This window comes from Copadichromis virginalis, linkage group LG6, assembly GCF_057382275.1.
Source record: "Copadichromis virginalis isolate Kocher_CV1m ecotype Utaka linkage group LG6, C_Virginalis_male_GT1.1, whole genome shotgun sequence".
Classification (NCBI taxonomy): domain Eukaryota; kingdom Metazoa; phylum Chordata; class Actinopteri; order Cichliformes; family Cichlidae; genus Copadichromis; species Copadichromis virginalis.
In genome coordinates, this window is record NC_140623.1 from 16990699 (window position 1) to 17009820 (window position 19122).

Genomic DNA, 19122 nt, shown 5'->3' on the forward strand with positions numbered 1-19122 from the left:
GTGCTCCCTTCGAAACTCTGCGATCTCAGCGTTATTTTAGCAAATAACAGTTTTGTTTTTCGATATCGCGGGAAAACTACTTTACCCAGAAGCCTAAATTCCAGCGAGGTCTCTGATTGGTGCTGTTCGCTGTTACCATGGAAATGTTCAAATGTTTCAGGAAGGTCGTATTATATTTTATTACACACACAGAAACAAACAAAAATAACAAAATATATATAAAATGTTCTGAGACAGCACTACGTAAGCTCTTGGCATTGTAATCCGGGTTTTGTAGTACATTATGAGTAGTGTAGTGTGAAGGATGAGTCATTTCTTCACCCTTAAAACCTTCGCCTTTTTTTCATTTCCCACTTTAGAAATTCAGATCACAAGTTTTTTGTTCATAGTTCACCTCGTAGATGGATGAGTTTGTTTGAGGCTTAAAACTCTTTTCAATGAGCCTTTAAAAAACTAACTGGTTTTTACACCAGTAAACTTTTTTTCATATCCGGTCCGGTTTTGGCTTTACCGCAATCTGAAGTCGTTTTGATGTAATTATTTTTCGGTTTTAAAATTAAAAAAAAAAACGGAACTATTGAGCAAGTAGCCAGAAAACGGCGCCAAAAAAGGAAGGACCGGAAGTTTACTAATATTCACCTGACCTATCTGGCAAATAAATTGTAAGCCAATGTAGTTTGTTGTTGTTATTTTAAAAACGCTGAACGTCCGGACAGATGGACCCAAAGGGACCCTCGCTTTATGCAGTACGTACCTTTCAATCCACATTAAATTGATTGCCACGTCAACAGCGCGCTTGTTTCCTTATATTGATGTTTAACTGCACGCGGAAGTTAGCTTGTGAGCTAGCTGGCTAGTTGAAGCTGTCGGCTAAAAACAACACGATGAGACGTGAATTAGCTGCGACTCTGCTTCTCTTGTTCCGCAGCAGGTTTGTTTTGGAAATAATTAACTAGTAAATGTTTGCTCTATATATCTCTACCGAGTTCTTTAACTCATGAATATGTGCTCATTTCCCTTATTTTCAGTGCCGATATTGAACCGAGATTAAGAACTGAAACCCTATATTAGCTTCTTTTTTTCTTTTAGTAGCCATCACAAGTGGTGTGGAGTAAGCACACCATAAGTTGTCTTTACGCTTCTAAGTGCCTAAACCTTGACTGACTAGCCTTAAATACTCGTTAGTTTTGCATACATTTTCGAAGTGCACACAAACCTTAAAGCCAGACCTGCTTGGTCTGCTCTCAAATTAATTGCAGACCTGCTTCTGGGTAAGTTTGGGAAGTCATTGTTTTCAGTCACCACTTATTACTTCTATCAGACCCAAAAGCCCATAGTGAATTTGAGATAAAAACCGTTTAAATTTGCTGTTTCTTCCTGTAAACAGCTGCTAAATCAACTCAAACTCAAGGATCTGATCGTACTTAATGAATTTAAGGTACTTTTAAGCGACCTGGCGGCAGTTGCATAAAGCATGTATGTGTTTGTTTTAGCAGGCAGGCTCCTCCGCAGATATGACACGAAGCATAGAGGAAGAGCCTTTGGTGGATGGGCCCCTGATCTCTGCGGATGCCCTCCACTCTGCCATCAGGAGAGAGTTTCAGACTGTGCCAACACACTGCCATGCCATCCTGCTGACTCTGCTGAATGTATGATATGCACACATTTGCACACACGCAGTGTTCACCAAGTCATTAAATACCAGTAAGTCTCAAATCCTCTACTCTCTTGTTCTTTTCAGGTGGTTTATGTTGTGTTGTCTGTCTGCGTGGCAGTGCTGTGTGTATTAAAATTCGGCCAAGAGGAAGTGTGTAAGAGTATTTTGGGGAGAGTCCAAGGCGACAGCGTCATCGTGTTCGCAAAGTCGTGTTTATGGATTCTGGTGCTGGTGTTCACAGGCTGCGTGCATCACCACCACAGTCGTGCTCGGAGCAGAGGATACCTGCGGTTTTACAGACAAATGCAGAGGCTGAAACAGGTGCCGTTCATCATACACTCTGCAGGTACAACTTTTCATGAGGATACAGTGAATGAATCTGTAATGGGCAGTGTTATCCACAAGGTGGCAGTAATCCTAAAACAAAAGTAAGTGTTTATATTTCTGTGTGTGTGTACAGGAAACGCTCTGCTTATGACTCTTCTGGCTGCGAGATTACCACAGACTGTACACGTCTACGTGCTGCTCAGTATTCTGGGATTTGAGGTCTTGTTGACATTGCCATACCTGCTGTATTACATAGGTAAAGTGATCTTATTTTAATGTTGAGTAAAAGAATCTCAATCGGGGATTTAAGATTGACCCTTTTGTAGGACTGCAGACAAATTTAAGGTTTCTAAAATAATGTATATAGACCTTTAACATCAAATACTCAGGCTTACATTCTGAAACACCAAGACAATTATTTTTTGAAAGATGAAACTCGAGCTCCTTGTTGCTAACCAATTAGTCTGCACATGTACTTGTTTTTTCCTACCTTCCCTGTCACATCTAAATAGTTTAACCTTGAAGTTGTAGAGTAATAAACCATTTTAAAAATCAAATATACATTTGAAAAAGGGTAGGTATAGACAAAATATACAGTTTTAAAATTCTTTATGAAGAAGAAACTGAAATATAAGTTCCTTTACGTACAGATCAGATAAACTCGTTGTGGTCAAACTTAAGTCTGGGTGTGGTTTGGGACGTGTGTGAATAAAGACAGAATGCAATCATTTTCAACTTCATACACCAATATTTTATTCACAATAGAACACTGAAGATGAATGAAATGTTTAAAATGAGATGTTTTAATATTCTTAAAAAATCTCAGCTCACTTTGAATTTCTTCAGCGGCAACACGTCTCAAAAAAGTTGGGACCGGGAGAGCAAAAGGTTGGAAAAGTAAGTGGTGCTAAAATGAAACAGCTGCAAAAACATTTTCAACTAATCAGGTTAACTGGCAACAGGTTAGTGACTTTAGTATAAAAATGAGCATACTGGAAAAGCAGAGTTTCACTGATCTGCACAAAAACAGCATCTATAAATTGTGGAAAATTTTAAAAAATAATGTTCCCTGAATGGCTATATCTCATTTGGAGTACATTAAGAATCTGGGGAAATCTCTCTGTAGAAAGGAACAAGACTTAAAGTCACTACTGGATGCCTGTGAGCTTCAGGCCCTCAGCCAGCACTGCATTAAAAACGGATATACAATACCAGTGAATTCTGTTATTACATTCATCATCGTCATTATTATTATTATTATTATTATTATTACACAGCATCCCGTATTGTATATTAGCTGCAAAAAGGCAGCACATGGAAAAATAAACAGGAAGTCCATGCTTAGCTTAATCATTCTTCTTTTTTTTCCTTTTTTTTTTTTTTTTTTAACTGTTAAAGACATTTTCTTCTCTTTCCTAAAAAGTCGCCTGGCAATGAACGAAAGCTGTTTTCACTCATGCACTACAGCCCCTAAACCTTTTTTATTTTTTTTAAAGACATTTTTTGCCCTAATCAGTCGGGGCAGACATTAAACAGTCTTTAACCTGCCTGCTTTCTAGTAAAGTCTGTGTAATGTTTGACTGAATCCTTGTGGGAATAGAGCAAGTAATTGTCCAGAGAGTCTATCGCGAGCGAGCAAGTGGGTGTCCTGTGTCTGCCACATGTAAGATAATGCACAGACCAGGTTTTTCCAGATATTTTCCAGAGTTTCATTGTGAAAACAACTCTTGACTAAATACCGAATATCAGTTTATTTTGTTTTGGTTTTTTTGATGTTTTTTCTCAGATTAAAAAAAAAAACAGCTGATATAAGACCTCCAGAGACGTTTGGGACTTTATCTCTACCACATTCACTGGCTTCCATACAGCTTGTAGAGTTTAATGTAATAACACTTTTTTACTGTTGGTTCTCAATCACTAGTTCATAATAAGAGTGTGTTTTTTGTGCTGCAGCATTACTTATTAGATAGCAGCTCTAACATCAGCTGTTTTTTATATTGAGAGGCACACCCTGTAGATTACATTACACACACACTACCCCCACACTGTGTCTTAGTGCGTTTGCATTACAATACCTGCCCTGCCCTTTTCAGACTCGACAGCATGACAATCAACCATTCAACTCTCTGTCCACCCTCCTCCTCTCTGCTGATTCTTTGCTTCAGATTCAGCACGGTGTTTGCAGACTTTGAACACTGTCTGTGTGTCCACTGTGTGCGTTTCCTTTGCCTTAACCCTCAAGAACAAACTGGTTAAATTTAGCTATTGTTATTTAACCCTGTGATACACATTTCAGATTAAGTAGCTTTGGTAGCTTGTTGGCTCGAAGCAGCGGCTATTAACGGAAAGGTCCCTCACTGTGACGCTGCTTTTTGTAGTATAAAACTAATTGCTCATTAGGATGGTGAAACCAAACTAATCTACAAAATTTTTTATCATCTGGTTTTTTTTTTGGTTTGTTTGTTTGTTTTAATGTCAGGTTAGCTAAAAGTTTGCTTTTTATGTAGAAACAGCCTTTAGAATCAGACTTGCAAACAGTGTGATGCATTTTTAAAAAGGCAAAAAATAAAAAGCACAGAACCATAATCTAGCCATGAAATGCGTTAAATGCATGCTTTCCACACATGCAGTGAAATAAGCAGGTGATGCCGTGCATGCCTAAAACCAAATCAGTTTTCATACAGGAGGACCGGGTATAGTAGAAGACACTGCTGTGTTCAGATGGTTTTACAGGACAGAGACTCAGATTTACTTCATTTAATTGTACGTAAGTATTTTATAAGATGAAGCTATACACCGCGTACGTGCACAGCTGTAAATTAAGTCAACGCCTTATTTTAATATAAATCTCCAGAAATTCTTGAAATTCTTCCCAGTTTTCCATTTGAGGCACATCAAACTAAACTGTGTGGTAGCAGGAAGTCAAATTTTAGTTCAGGGGAAAGGAATCAAAAGCAGACGCACCCAAAGCAATTCTTAATTTTTTGATTTTATGAAGTAGTTCACTGATTTAAAATCTTCTTATGTGGTTCACTCATTCATGACGTGTCTGAGAAGAATAGAAGTTTTAAAGAAGGAAAGAAATTTTTTGTTTGTTTTGTTTTTAGTAAATAAGGCACTAAAAAGGTATCTGGTTTCATTTGGCAAGTTATCGGGGTTATACAGATTTGTTTTTCTGCCTTTGTTGAAGAACGGGGAGGAACCACAGGAAATGAATGAGAGAGATGTGACTAAAGCCCCCCCAGGTGCTAGTGATCTGGAGACGTTGTGGCTCATGGTTGGCATCTTAACCCCTAACAAACGCAACCGCTACATCCATCCACCCGTTTCTTTTAACTGCTTATCCAGATTAGAGGAACTGAGGCTTATCCAAAGTGTCAGAGGGTGAAGATCGCAGCAACATATGACAAAGATCTGTTTTTTTAATCAATTGTGTGAATTGCAATTTGTTGTCTTCAAAAATACCACGATGCGATATTGTCGTAATCGGCAGTTAACAGTATTTTGCCGTGTGTGTGTGTGTGTGTGTGTGTGTGTGTGTGTGTGTGTGAAGTCCTGCCTCCCTCTGAGTGAAAACTCCTGTTAAAGATGCTAAATCAGAGGATGCTGATATTGAAGAATCATGTGATGAAAGGAAATCCATATTAAAGTTGTGTTTGGCAGCTGAGGGGCACAGATGTGAGATGAAGATACCGAAGAGCCACAGAGAAAAGATTAGAGGCATTAGGATTTAACCTAGCCAAAGGGTAGCCCTCACCCCCTTCACCCTCTTCACCCATGGGAGACCCATGCACATTGTCCCTGTGTTTACAGTGCTGGTTTTTCAGTGTGTTTGTGTGTGGTGGGGGGTGTCCCTGGTCACCGGTTGCATTCCTGCTCAGATCAGTGCAGTCAGGCATAGCACAATCAGAACGATGCCTCACAGCACGAACCGAGCACAAACAGGCACCCTGACAGATCGGAGAGAGTCAAGGTGGCACCAGTGAGGTCGTGAAAAAGAAAATGAAAAAAGCAAACTCTTTTTCTTCTTTTTCTCAGAGAGAGATGTAATGCCTGCAGCCATAAAGTCCTCGTTCAACTTGTCTTTGAAGTGCGTGCCTGATTGTGATTGCGTGTGTGGGTATGTGTCTGTGCTCGTGTGTGTGTCTTTGAAGGTTTTCTGTATGTTTCGACCTCTCTCATTTTAACATGAATACCCTCTCCTCTATAGACCTCCTTGCACATCAAAGCCATGCCCCGGCCTTCAAAGGCCTACCTTACATCTCTCTCTTCTGGCTGACCAAGAACTTAGTGTAAGCACTGCAGGGCACAACAGAGACACACACACATTGATGCTGATAGCTGCAGTATAACCCGATCACACACCAACCCCATATACTGCATGATGGGGAGAAGTAAAACAAGACTGAATCACTTTTAAAAGATTCAAACCACATTTTTGATCAGGAGGTCCTCCATTATTTTATCATTATTACTATTATTATTATTTTAGAATATATTTGTTTGATGCCTGTCAGTGCAGACTACAAGTGAATATTTAATCTCTCACACCATTTTATGAATGATAAATAATCATCGATGTTTAATGCTTGGAATATTTTTCCCTGCAGGTAAATGATAAATGTTAATGTGCCTTTTTAATGCGCCTCATTCAACACACCTCGCTATATATAGTAAATGTGGGTCGGTTTGCATGAAAAATTACCCTGTGCTCATTGTTTGCAATACTGTGGCTTACTTTATCTATTTACTGATAGAAAAGACTCTTAGACAACATTACTCGTAAGGGAAAACATGCTCTCGGCTGACCTACTTGCAAAAGATCTATAGTTATTGGAAACTGAGCACTGGCGTTCTTCTTTCTACCCACTGATTGCTACACCGGAAGCCTGGGAGTTTTAGGATTCAGAGCAGTATCTTAGCTGTTCCCAGGACTGCACTGCTCATCATCTCAGATGTTGAACCTGTTGTGTGTTCTCCTAGCCTAATATACCAAATTCCTCCACTCTGTCCACCATCTGTTCCACTGGTTCCTTCAGGCCCTGCTACTTCTCCGTCTTCTCGTGCTCCTTCTTTCTGATGTTATTGTCAGCTGGGATTACCACATCTGTCACAGCTGGCCTCCTCTGCTTCTCGTCAGCCACCGCTGTGTCTGGCCGGTTAGTCAGCAGCTGCTCGTGTGTCTGGAACTTGAAGTTCCACAGGGTCTCGGCTCTGCTGTTCTTAACCACTTTTTGCTACTCTGTGCCCGACTTTGATGTTTTTTCATAGCATATACTACACCTAGAAGACTTCACCGCTGCTTCTCTCTGTTATCTATATGCTTTCTGTTCAAAAGTGTGTTCTTGCTGGTTCCTCTCTGTTATGTGGCTAGGTCATGGTGCTGCATTGATGCTCTTTGGCTAAGAGAAGGAGGATTGTGGGAACTTTACCAAAGCTGTTATGCAGATGTACTTGCATGTGGTCCTTCAAAAACATTAAGAATCTCAAAGCTTTGTTGAAAAGCATCAAGTATGGCTTCAGTCAGTAGTTTTCATTGTTTTGCTTTGCTTCACTAGAAAGACTCTTGTGGTAACGCTTGTCTTTTCGTGGTAGAAGTTGTAACACCACAAACTTTAACAAGAGTAGCCCACATAACTGGTTGTGGGACATATTTTTGACACTGCCCCCTGCTGATGGTGCATAGCTACAACAATGTAGACGTGGGGTCTGCAAAGCCGCGCCGCACCGACACTTCCGGCGCACTACCATGCTGGGCGCATTCGCTCTTAGCACTTCTGCAGCTTTGCTGTTGTCACCTGGAAATGGGCCTTCCTGGATGGGTCATTGAGGCTTCTCAGATGCGAGCAGACCAGGCCTGAGCTCTGTCTGTCCAGCCGTGAGAGTCTGTAACAAGAACATGTGAAATGTATCACTTCCTTTACACTGCCCAATCCATCCATCCTGTTGTGTCTGTCTGTTGAAGTCGGAATTTTACTGAAGCAGATGCCTGCAGCGCTGACAGTGTGTCTGCTAAAACTAAATGTAAATACATCATTTTATGATGTTAATAAGATTTTTCCTGCCGCATGCAGTGCATGCTTTCCTTAGATTTATTTGCGTTGTTAAATGTTCTAATTAATGTAAGTTAAAACGGCTAAATGTTCAAATATATTTAAAGTAAAATGAAATCTGCAAAGTTTTCAGGGACATTTGTCCATACATCTGCTTTTTAAAAAAATATATATTTTTGAAAGGCATTTTTCGTGTATGAAACGTTTCTTTTAATTTTTTTTTTTTTAAATTTAATATATGAAAGCGTTTTTGTGAGCTGGGAAAATGGTTGATTTTTTTTTTTTCTCTCTCCTGGTATTGTAAATATTTCAGAGCAGTTTGTGATTTTTCTGCATCAAACAAAGGCTCATCGTGACATTTTGCCTTTATACCTTTTGCTTTTCTCTCCTCCACCTCATTTCTGAGGAATGTAGGAATCTCTCCCACAAATACTTACTTATTATTGCTTTATTTACTTGTGAGCACACACACACAGATTTAGGGCCTCATTATGCAGGAATGTGTAGCATTTCTTTGGATTGTGTGTGAGTGTTGATGTTGAGATGCTGCACTGTAGCAAAGTAAAGATAGTGCTCTTTAGAACCTCCCTGACAATTTCTTCTGGCTAATGACGCTCAAGTCTTATCAATACTCGGCCAGCTCCTCCCTTTGGCCTTCATCGCAGCCTCACCCATACAGGCTTACAGACGTACTCAAACCGTAGCCTTGTGACCCTAAAAACTCCTCCAGCACATATTTTGTTTGCAGCTTCTCTTACTGTAAACTATTGGACCCACCATACACACACCTTGCTGCTAGCACCACCCCTTAGTAAAGGTGCATGTTTAGGGTGTGAGAATTAGAGGTTTAAGTGCAGGATATGGCAGCCCGTAAGAACTAACTGCAGGATATAACAGCCTCTATGTGTTTAGGAGAGTCAGAGGGATGAAAAACAATTTAAATTTTTTTTTAAAAGTGTCATGTTTCTCACCTAGGTGATTATCGTGGGTAGAAACCTGTCACTGCTCAATAATGTCTGTGTGCCTTTACAAGCAGTCGGCAGCATTAAAACTCGGGTTTGATGATTTTATTGCGAGGCTAAGAGCTTTTTGTTTGCTTTTCCAGTTAAAGTGATGCGGTTCAACAGAGAGCGCGCTGCACCAGATGTGAGCCAGGAAGAGCTTTCACACACCTACAGCGTCACCAACGCACCGACTGAGACGGGATTCAGGTACAGCAGTTTCACTCAGGCACCCACAGAAGTGTCGCTGTGCTCAGATTTAAGTTTCCTCTGTGGAGACACATGAATTGAATGAATGTGATTTTAAGCCATAGCAGCATGAGTTTCCATTTTAAAAGGGATCAGTTTAAGAGCATCTCCCATGATCGGTTTACAATTTACCTCACATTCAGATGGTAAAGATTACAAAATAACTTTGGTAAAAAGTACAATTTTATGATGTTAGTGCTTGGAGATGCAGTCATGTGGGCCTGATGAGGCACAACATGAGACTTGGTGCATGTTTTACAGGCTTCCTTTGTGATCTTTTTGTTTGTTTGTTTTGTTTCATAGTGAATTAAATGTTTCAGTGAGTGAGGTGCTCTAATATGTGCAGACTTTAATTTCTTACTGAAACAAGCAAGCCCTGGCTGGTAGCATATGTTGCTTCCAAACCTGTGTATATACAATCAGATATCAAAACATGTGAGACAGGGTCATGTGTAGCATCCAGTCTTCTTTTAACAAGTCTGTAAACATCTGGGCACTGAGGAGAGGAGCTGCTGGAGAGGAATGTTGTCTCATTCTCGTCTAATACAGGATCCTAGCTGCTCAGTCTTGGGTCTTATTTTCCATTTAATGACTGGCCAATTTTAATTTTTTTATATTATGTTTTTTTTTATTCGGGTAAGATCTGACCTGTAGGCCAGTTAAGCACCTGGACTCTTCTGCTACAAAGACATGCTGTAGCAGTAGATGCAGTGTGTGGCTTAGCATTGTCTTGCTCAAATATGGAACGTCTTTCACGAGTAAGACGTCACCTGGATGGGAGCGCGTGTCACCCCAAAAGCTGCGTGTATACCTTTCAGCATTGATGATGGCTTTCCAAATGTACATTGACACTAATGTACACAAAAGATGCTTACTTTTGAACTGAGTGCCGAAGCAAGCTGGATGCTCCCTCTGCTCTTTGGTGTTGTCTGCAGAAAGACTTTCAAATTTCAATTCGTCTGACTACAGAACAGCTTTCCACTTTCCCTCAGTCCATTTTAAATGAGCTTCGGCTCGGAGATGATGGCGGCATTTTTGGACCCTCACACTCTTTTTGAAGATTTTGTAGACATTTTTTTTTATTTTTTTTATTGCTGCATAGTTTGAGAAATACTTGAGATAACCCTCAATTCTTGTATGAGGATCTTTTACAAACTCTTATTTTTGTTACAGAGGAAGCTCTAATCTGGAGGAGGTGGTGGAGAAACAGGCCGATCTGATCGAGTACCTGAAACAGCACAACACCATACTGAGCAAGAGGCTGCTCAACCTCACCGCACAGCACTAACCACAGTTTGGCCTCTTCCTCGATGCCAGACGAGGACACCCTCCAACACTCTGGGGAAAAAGAGCCTGATCATTTAACTCTACAAGGAATTTTAAAAAAGCAATTGGAGGCTTTAAAAGAAGGGGAAGCTGTGGGCAAATGCACCTGTACACACAGACTGAGTGAGAGGGCTCCTCTGTGGGGCATCTTCACCTGAAATGGACAGATAATGGAGGAGGAGGAGAACTGAAAGCGGGAGGGCAGTTAAAGAGGCAGAGGGGAGAAGTCGTGGGTCACAGATCAGAGGTGGGCGGGGGGGGTTATCACTGTGCCACGACCCCCGGTGACCCACGTGTGCTGCCGCTTTTTGTTGCTGTGAAAGAAACAGAGCGGTGAAATTGTTCTAAAGATCATCTTCACCGAGCAGGGAGAGGTTGTCACTTATCAGCATCAAACTAAACGAGAGCGGTTAAACCATGCTGTAAAACGTGTAAGTGCTTTTTATGTATCTAAAAATGTGTGTGCCGGTGGTTTATTTGGGGAGTGTGTTTCTTTGTTCAGTCACTGGAATCGTTTGTGATCAGATTTCAATAAATCTTTAATATTCTTGTGATTTTTAAAGCCTTTTCACTGCGAGAGTTGAGACTGTATCCAAGTATGTGGCAACTGCTTTGTTTTTGTCGGCGAGTGTTTATCTTGTGTGATGTGGTGCAAGAGCACGAAACAATAGAAACACAGCAGTGTCAACATCAGCTGGAGTAAATGCCTTCTCCCTCTTCGCTTAAAACTCCCAACAGTCACGGGACTCTACACTAATGAAATGTGGAGATTGTCATTTGAAGCCTTGGTGTTTGTTCCGCATTGTGTCTCCTTTATGCTCCGGCATCCGTAACTCCACAGGGAGCGCAATATTTACAAGGGCTTTCCCGTGTGGCTCCAGATGAGAGTGCAGATTTAATAGGAGGCCTTCAGGTAGCAGGATCCCCCGTTTGATACGGGGCATTTAACATTTTTATATATATATATATATATATATATATATATATATATATATATATATATATATATATATATATATATATATATATATATATATATATATATATATATATATATATATATATATATATATATATATATATATATATATATATATATATATATATATATATATATATATATATATATATAATTTTTTTTTTTTTTAAACCTGTTTTGTCAAGAGTTAAGTGTAATCTGGATGTAGTGCATTGCATCTTTAACACAAACACAATCAAAACAGTTTTCTTTTTTGTTTTGTTTTTATTAAAAAGTAATTCAATAAACATCTGAACATACAATATAAACAATTTGTAGCTATACTAGGGGTATTTACAGCTCTTTGGTCCGCAGCTTTTTAAATCGATTATTGAATATACTTGATGATATTGATTAAAAGCTCTCATGCTATTTTCCCCGTTTTATCATTTGGAAGGAGCTCAAAACTGGCCGAGCCCAGCTCTGTGGTCGCCCAGCTGTTGTAGCTTTTCATGGTTTAATGAATATTCAGATTCTTGCTGCAGAAGCAGATACATGTACATTAAAGTCTGTGGGTGGCATCTTTGTGGAGTCCCATATCTCCCCTTCTTTCATGGGCTCCAGCCGTGATGTTTCTGCCACAAACTGCGGTCCATATTCACATTTCTCTCCTCGAGTCTTCCCCATTGCAGTTCTCCTGACCTGTAATGGATAAAAACAGCATTTAGACATAAAGTCACCTTGAGTCCCCTCTTTCACCTCCTCCCAGTTCAGTTTGTGAGATTTATGTCCTCTGTTCTTCGTAAACACTAATCACACACACGCTTTTCCTGACTGCCAACCTGCCGGCCACGTAGCCTGTTTTTGTTAGGCTCGGCTCATAACCTCCTGCTATATATGAACACATGCATGAGTGAATGTCTCTTACCTCAAGGGAAGGGTACTCTGGAGTGCAGAGGCAGGCAGCGTCTGTGTGGGCAGTGGTGTCTGTGGTATTTTTTCCTCAGGTTCAAGAAATCTGGAGTAAAAGAGATGGTTTGATTGTAGATGTAAACAGATATTTAATTAAATTAGACTGCTATCAGGCAAAAAGCTGCCCATTCATGCGGTCTGCAGGTGGATGCCTGGCATATATAATTTTGAACCTTCTGCAACTCTATAACCTCTCCTGACCACTTTAAGAGTTTCTTTTTTTTTTTTTATTGCAACCCATTTACAAACAGCTGGGACACACTCACCTAACACGTGATTATTTTTATACGTCCCTAATAAATCCAGACTGCCAGCCAAGCCCAGGAAGAGATAAACCGCCAGATGACTTTATGACTCCCCTCCCACCCTCTCTGCCTGTACCTCTGAAAGAAGCTGCCCCCCACCCCACCCTGAAGGTAGCCTGCTTTATACTTGCCACTGCTACTCCATGTCATGTAAATAAAGCGCGGGTATTTGCATGAAGTTTTAACACTGTCATTAACAAAAGCGCTCCGGAGCGCCTTCCAGCCGGGGACAAAGGGCCCACCGGTCCGCTTTGCGGATACCCCGGCGGCGCTCCGCTGTCCTCCACTCCTCCTTTTATCCTTCATCATCGTGTCCTCGCCATCAGCACATGAACCGACCCGAGGCACAAAACCTCCCCCTTTAACAGCAGCCGCCCCCTCCCCTTTTTTTCTTTTCTTTTCTTTTCTTTTTTTTTTTTTTTTTTTGCATCTGCGCAAAGATAACCGCAAAAAAAGTCGAGAATTTGCGGGGGAAAGCGCACCTGCTACGAGGCAGGAACACTAAAACGTTTTTTTTCCTTATTACAGATGGGGGGTACTTATTTGTGGTCAGGCTAAAAGGAGGCTTTAAAAAGTGCTTTTCCTGCATTATGCGAAATCAATAAATACCGACACTTAATTATCAGTGTCACTCAGCTGTAATTTGTTTATGAGACTGGAGCCTTTGAGCTGAGGAAGCTTGATTCCACCACTAAAAGTTTCATTTATTTATTTCCAAATAGTCAAAAAAAAAAGTTTGACCTAATAACTCAAAACTGAGAAAAATAATTTCAAGTTACCGGGTGAAAATCTTTGAGATAATAACTGTAAATATTGACTATTTAACTTTTTCACAACAATTTTCACAACAAGCAGTGAATGCATCACCACTGTTATAAAGAAGTAACGTCCAGCATCCCGTCAATAATTGGCCGTCAAATTATCTCGCGCACTTTTAACATTGCTTAGGTTAAAACAGAAAAATAAAATAAACTTTTCTATTAAAAGTTTTAAGTCTGTTTAACTCATAGGGTTAAGCTAATCTGTTTTATTAGTGACAGTTAACTATAGCTAACATAGTCCAAGCTTGTTGCTATGGATGCGAGTTTAAGGGTCAGTGCGCAGTGATTCAGAACGCTGCTGACCGGGACTATGTTTTGGTCCATGTAACTGGTTGTAAAGCTTTATTTATGTATTTATTTTTGTACCTAGCAGACATTACTAACGTTAACGTTCAGATTTATAGGCGTCCCCCTTTAAAAGGACACCTCTGGGTGGTGAAGTCTGAGGACGCTTACCTGGCTTGGCAGAGGAGACCGATGCTGCCATGACTGCGAGCAGCATGAGAAGGTAGAGCAGGTTGAATATCCTCATAGTTAGGTGGCAGCTGGTTTCAGGAGCTGAAACTTATGATAATTTTCACAAATAATTCCGGAGAGTCCCTGTGGCTCAAATCCGGACTGGAGATGCTGAGTGTCTTTCAGATTTGCCCCTCTTCTCTTTTCAGTCAGGAAATCCTCCTCTGGGAGAATCCAGTACGAACAAGTAGATCTCTTCTGAGGATAATCGCTATGTCCCTGAAGGAATGTGTGTGTCCAGAGTGATTGTCTCTGTGTCTGAGAGCGAAGTGACAAAGGTGCTTCTCCCCCTTCCTCCTTTATACAGCCTTTTTTAGAGGGAGGGGGGTGGGTGGGTAGTTCCCACAACAGCCCCCCCCCCCCATACACACACAAACTCTCTATCCCTCAAACACACACACACAAACACACATTTCGGCACATGTAGAGGGGTAATTCAAATGACAGGAAGCCCCCTCCGTGCACCCTGAACTGCCCCTTGAACACACACTCATGCTGCATGCTGTATTTTGTGTGCGCAAGTGGCTGATATTTTCAAAGAGAGCGGAGTGAGCAGGCAGGGAAGATTTATCACCTGTAACATTAGAGCAAAGATTTAAGAAGCTGTGACTGGAAATAGCAGGTCCTCCAAGAACCAGATCCCGCCTAGCTCTCTCCTGCCCCCCAACAGATGAAGACACACACACACACGCGCACACACACACACACACACACACACACACATATATACATCTGGAGCTTTTGGGTGTTGAGGTGGTGGGGGCAGCGGTCCTCTGAATGAAATCTAGGGGACGGCAGACTAATGATGGCCAAAGACGTCTTAACTGTCTGTGTAGATCTTGTACTGTCTCTGAGTGACAGCATGAAGGCCTGCCTCTGTAATGTTGGCTTTTAGTTGGTTGTTTCTCTCATCACATGGATAAACCATTACAGTTAAAAAAAACAACCCACAATATCCAGGTGAACTTGATAAATATCTTATAGCACAAGGATAACCAGAGAAGTAAACAAAGCATTCTGTGGCTAACTTATATAAAGATTGTTTAGTTATTCTTATTTTTCTGCCGTCATCCGATGAGAGGGAGCAGCAGAACCTCAGCAAGGATTTTTAGAGTGGGAAGGGGGAAGGGATAAAGTCTGGATTTTTAACTGCATCACAGCTTTTCCCACTGATAAAATACATTATTATTATTATTATGCCAAAAATGATTAAATAATCATTAAATAATATATTTTTTTACAATGGATCCACGGTGAAATTAAAAATGAATACATAAATCAAATAAAGCAGAACTTTGCACATTTAAAAGCCCAAAGAGTGGTGCTGACAGGTTTTTCATTTACAATAGCAGCATTTCTCTCGGCTTTGCTTCTTTTGTTTGGTTTTGGTAAAAAGAGTCTGTATTATATAAGCGCTGTTTTTATTATGCCACATTCCAAGAAATATCCAGCCCTGCGTGGGTATCCGGGTAGCCCATCGTTGGGGTTTCCTGCAGCAGGTAACCCACTTCACTTGGCATTAGCTCTGCAGTCACCGGCTGCGCGCGGGGGGGACTCATTAGTGTGTCTGCTGACGGCCGTCTCTGTGGACTGAGTCTCTCCATTCAGCACCCAGCTAATGAATTAACACATTAAGATGAAATGTCAGCCGTTACATGTGAATGAGGATTAGAGGAGCAGCAGGACACTAATGGACCGCAGGGCTTGAAACAGTCAGAGAGTCTCTGAACGAGCACCTGGGCCGTCAGCTCCTTCAGCTCTCAAGAATAAAGCCAAGGCCAGGGTCTTTGTGTTTTTTAGTGTTGTTTGTCGGTGTCGCATTTTGAAATGTTGCCTTTTATTGCTTTATGATGTTTGCAAAAATGCTCCTTGAAATGACAGAGATTCTTCCCCAACAACACACAAACACACACATTCATCCTGCTGCAAACACTCTGCTGAGGTATGTAGTTTGTTTCTGTGGTGAGCTGCACTTTGCATATCAGCTGCCTTTGTCATTTAAAAAACTTTTATTTTCCCAATTTGAATATGCTTATTTGGTCTCAATTGTCATTCACAGCCACCTGGTATCCACTGCCTGCTAACTCCTGCCAGACCTCTGCCTCTCTGTGTTCCTCACTTTCTGTCTACCTACCTGCCCTTTGGAGTAAGAGAGTAAGATTCATACCAGATTCTCCCACCAGGTCTTCGCTGCAGAGCGTGTTGTAATAATTTGCCCTTATAAAAGGGATTATTCGTGTTTACGAGGATTACCCAGCCTGCTTGAACACACCCCCGTGAGAGAGGCACACACAGACTGGGCGAGCTCTCACACTGCTGCAGTACCCTGGCAGGGCTGCAGGTGAAGCTTGTTCTTTTGTGGCGTGAGAGCCATCTTTGGTTACTTAAACAGTGCAGTGCATTTTTGCATTGTATGAAGTGTTTAACAAACAACAAGCCCAAGATAACATGTGAAGATAATGAGTTGACATCGATAGAAAACAGAACAGCTGCAAATCCACTTTTGCTGTGGAAATGACTGAGAAGGATGAGCATTTATCTAAATTGTTTCTTTCTGCTTTGCTAAAACAGCATCAGGATGTGTGCTTTATGTGTTCATGTGTGTGATGGAAACCATTTGGAAAGTGGATTTACCTCTCTGAGTGTAAAGTAACCAAAATGCTGTCTTGCTACTTGTATCTGCGCTAAAACATCAGCCTCTTTTTGGATTAGAGCAAGAATTTTATTAGCTGATTAAATACTTTTTTGTCAGCAAAAAGTCTCAAAAAATTAAATTAGACAGACTACTGAAATTGTAAAACTCAAAAGTCTGAGTTTGGGCAGTTAGTCCAGCATAGCAGTAAACGTTAAAAGATTTTTTTTTGACATTTCAGAACCATGATGTGACTAAATGAGGAAAAATAGCTGGTAGCAAATTATTTGCAGCCTTATGTGTGACCATTTTTTTGAAGCATTCCCAAGTACCAGCCCCGTTATTAATCCCGTCGCTCAGCGTGCTCATATTTTAGTCCAATGTGTGCCTGAACTCAGCAGGCAGTGTGCTCTGAATTAGTGTGCAGCTCAGAAAACAGTTGGACTGCAGGGCTGCTGTTATTACGAGTGTTAACAGCAGTCCTGGTTTTCCCAGCAGCTGTACTGACTTTACAGCGTCTCCTCCCCTCCTCTTAAAGTTTCACTTTCTTCTTTTCCTCTGTCATCATCTCTTGACCGGGATCAGCAGATAAGGAGCTTTCTTTATCTCTGACAAAACTTGCTTGGAAGAACAGTGCTCCATAAAATGCCCCTGTAACTTTTAGACTTGGGTGATCATTAGCACATATCATTAAAACACTGAAATGGTAATATAAGGTACATGCTGTAGATGGGTGACCAGTAGAACTTTTTAGTGAGGTTTTTTCCCCATTGAGCTTCCAGATCACCGTTCTTGAAAGTCTTTTCAACTTCGCTGGAGGCATAAACAAAAGACAGGTCATCCTCTCAGTTCCTTAGCACACTATTTTCAAACATTTATCTAGCGCACAGTTAATGTGGCAAATCAACGCCCATTTTTTTATACTTGATATCAATCACATAGGTCGATACTGATGTTTAGCTGATGTACAGCTGTAGATTTGATGATGGTTGAGGATCTGGTGATTCTCTGTGCCACAGTTTTTAATTTTACATTAGAGATAGAACAAAATAAACCCAATAAACTTCCCATCTTTATTTTCAGACTATTCATACACAACTGCCTTTTACATTAGAACACAGTTATATTAAAAAATCATGAGCAGCGGGACTGCTCAATGGTGATATTGAAATATTTCATGACCAATATAACACAGTATTATGATTTATCAATGATTTATTTTGCTAAAAACAAAGATACCAGAACCAGTCGGCTTAACGGAAATATTTAGTTATAAATATTTTTCATCGTAGGTTCTCAGATGTAAATATTTAGCAGTTGGGCTACATGTTATAATAGAAAGCTGAACACATTTCCATTGTACACACTGCTGGTTGTTCAAGAAAGACAATGTGAATGAGTTCTGAATTTCTGGGAAATTTCTGGGTGATTTGATACAGAATGGATTACATGAGAAAAAAATGAAGGCCAATATAGGCATATAGGTTGTTATAAGCCTTGTTGCAAATACTGCTGGGCTGAAAATAAAATAAAAACAAATATTGGCATTATAAGACCACGATTTCACAAATAGTCCAAAGATTGCATATAATTATGACCTCCTTGTGCTTTATATGGAAGAGTTTATGTTTGTTTCTTTTTAAGAATGATCACCCCTCTCTTTATAGGATGGTTTGCACGTGAGATGTTTCCATAGTCTAAGGTCTTATGAATCAAAGAGCTGACGTGATGGCCGGAGCTTGTGTGGGTTGTTCTGTTTCTCATTCAGGAGCAGAGTGTAGGTGATGAAACGAGTGGCCATAGTTGAAATGTGCCGTGATGTCTGAATTTGTAGGGGTGTGTCCTTGCCCTTGTGTCTTTGTGCACGGGTGTGGATTGTGGCCTGGTGAGTTCATTGACCATCATTAGAGTGATAGTGGGTCTGTTGTCATGCCACAATATCGTCAGTGTTAATGAGGGCTGTAGCCATCCAGCCAGAGCTTAATTACTCTGAAGACCCTTTATCTCTTCAACAGCCCAATACTAACCTCAATGGCTGCATATACACATGAACAGGAGCACACACACACACACACACACACACACACACACACACACACACACACACACACACACACACACACACACACACACACACACACACACACAGGATCATCATTACACACCAAAGACGCTGGCTTTAAAAGAAAATCTTCCTCAGTTGCTTTATTCTGGAGCTCCTCCTCCGCTTCATGTCAACAGCTAGACGGCTGACTGCAGAGGAGTGACGGAGGGCTTAAGGGTCGAGGGGCATTCTCCACAGGGA

At 40.8% G+C, this 19122-nt stretch overlaps 2 protein-coding genes across 9 annotated transcripts in view; both read left to right on the forward strand.

Moving 5' to 3' along the window:
- The first annotated feature begins 125 nt into the window (after window positions 1-125).
- tmem192 (transmembrane protein 192) lies at window positions 126-11167 on the forward strand. Of its 6 annotated transcripts, none has more exons than XM_085458970.1 (6): window positions 126-164; window positions 1497-1649; window positions 1742-2003; window positions 2118-2240; window positions 9143-9248; window positions 10461-11167. In XM_085458970.1, exons 1-6 carry the CDS (start codon window positions 138-140, stop codon window positions 10573-10575), a joined length of 786 nt encoding a protein of 261 aa, XP_085315096.1. In that variant the 5' UTR covers window positions 126-137; the 3' UTR covers window positions 10576-11167. The 6 variants fall into 6 exon arrangements, with proteins under 6 accessions (XP_085315096.1, XP_085315094.1, XP_085315095.1 ...); XM_085458968.1 differs by lacking the exon at window positions 126-164 and adding an exon at window positions 171-746 and having other exon boundaries at window positions 1494-1649; XM_085458969.1 differs by lacking the exon at window positions 126-164 and adding an exon at window positions 171-746.
- Window positions 11168-13904: 2737 nt separating this feature from the next.
- Window positions 13905-19122, forward strand: part of LOC146707573 (uncharacterized) — a 29916-nt gene continuing 24698 nt past the window's right edge. For 2 of the 3 annotated variants that reach the window (XM_085458975.1, XM_085458978.1), the window contains exons 1-2: window positions 13905-14177; window positions 14335-14463. The gene's annotated coding sequence lies outside the window, so the exon portion shown is untranslated. The remainder of the gene's footprint in view (window positions 14178-14334; window positions 14464-19122) is intronic. The other variant, XM_085458976.1, reaches the window with a different exon arrangement.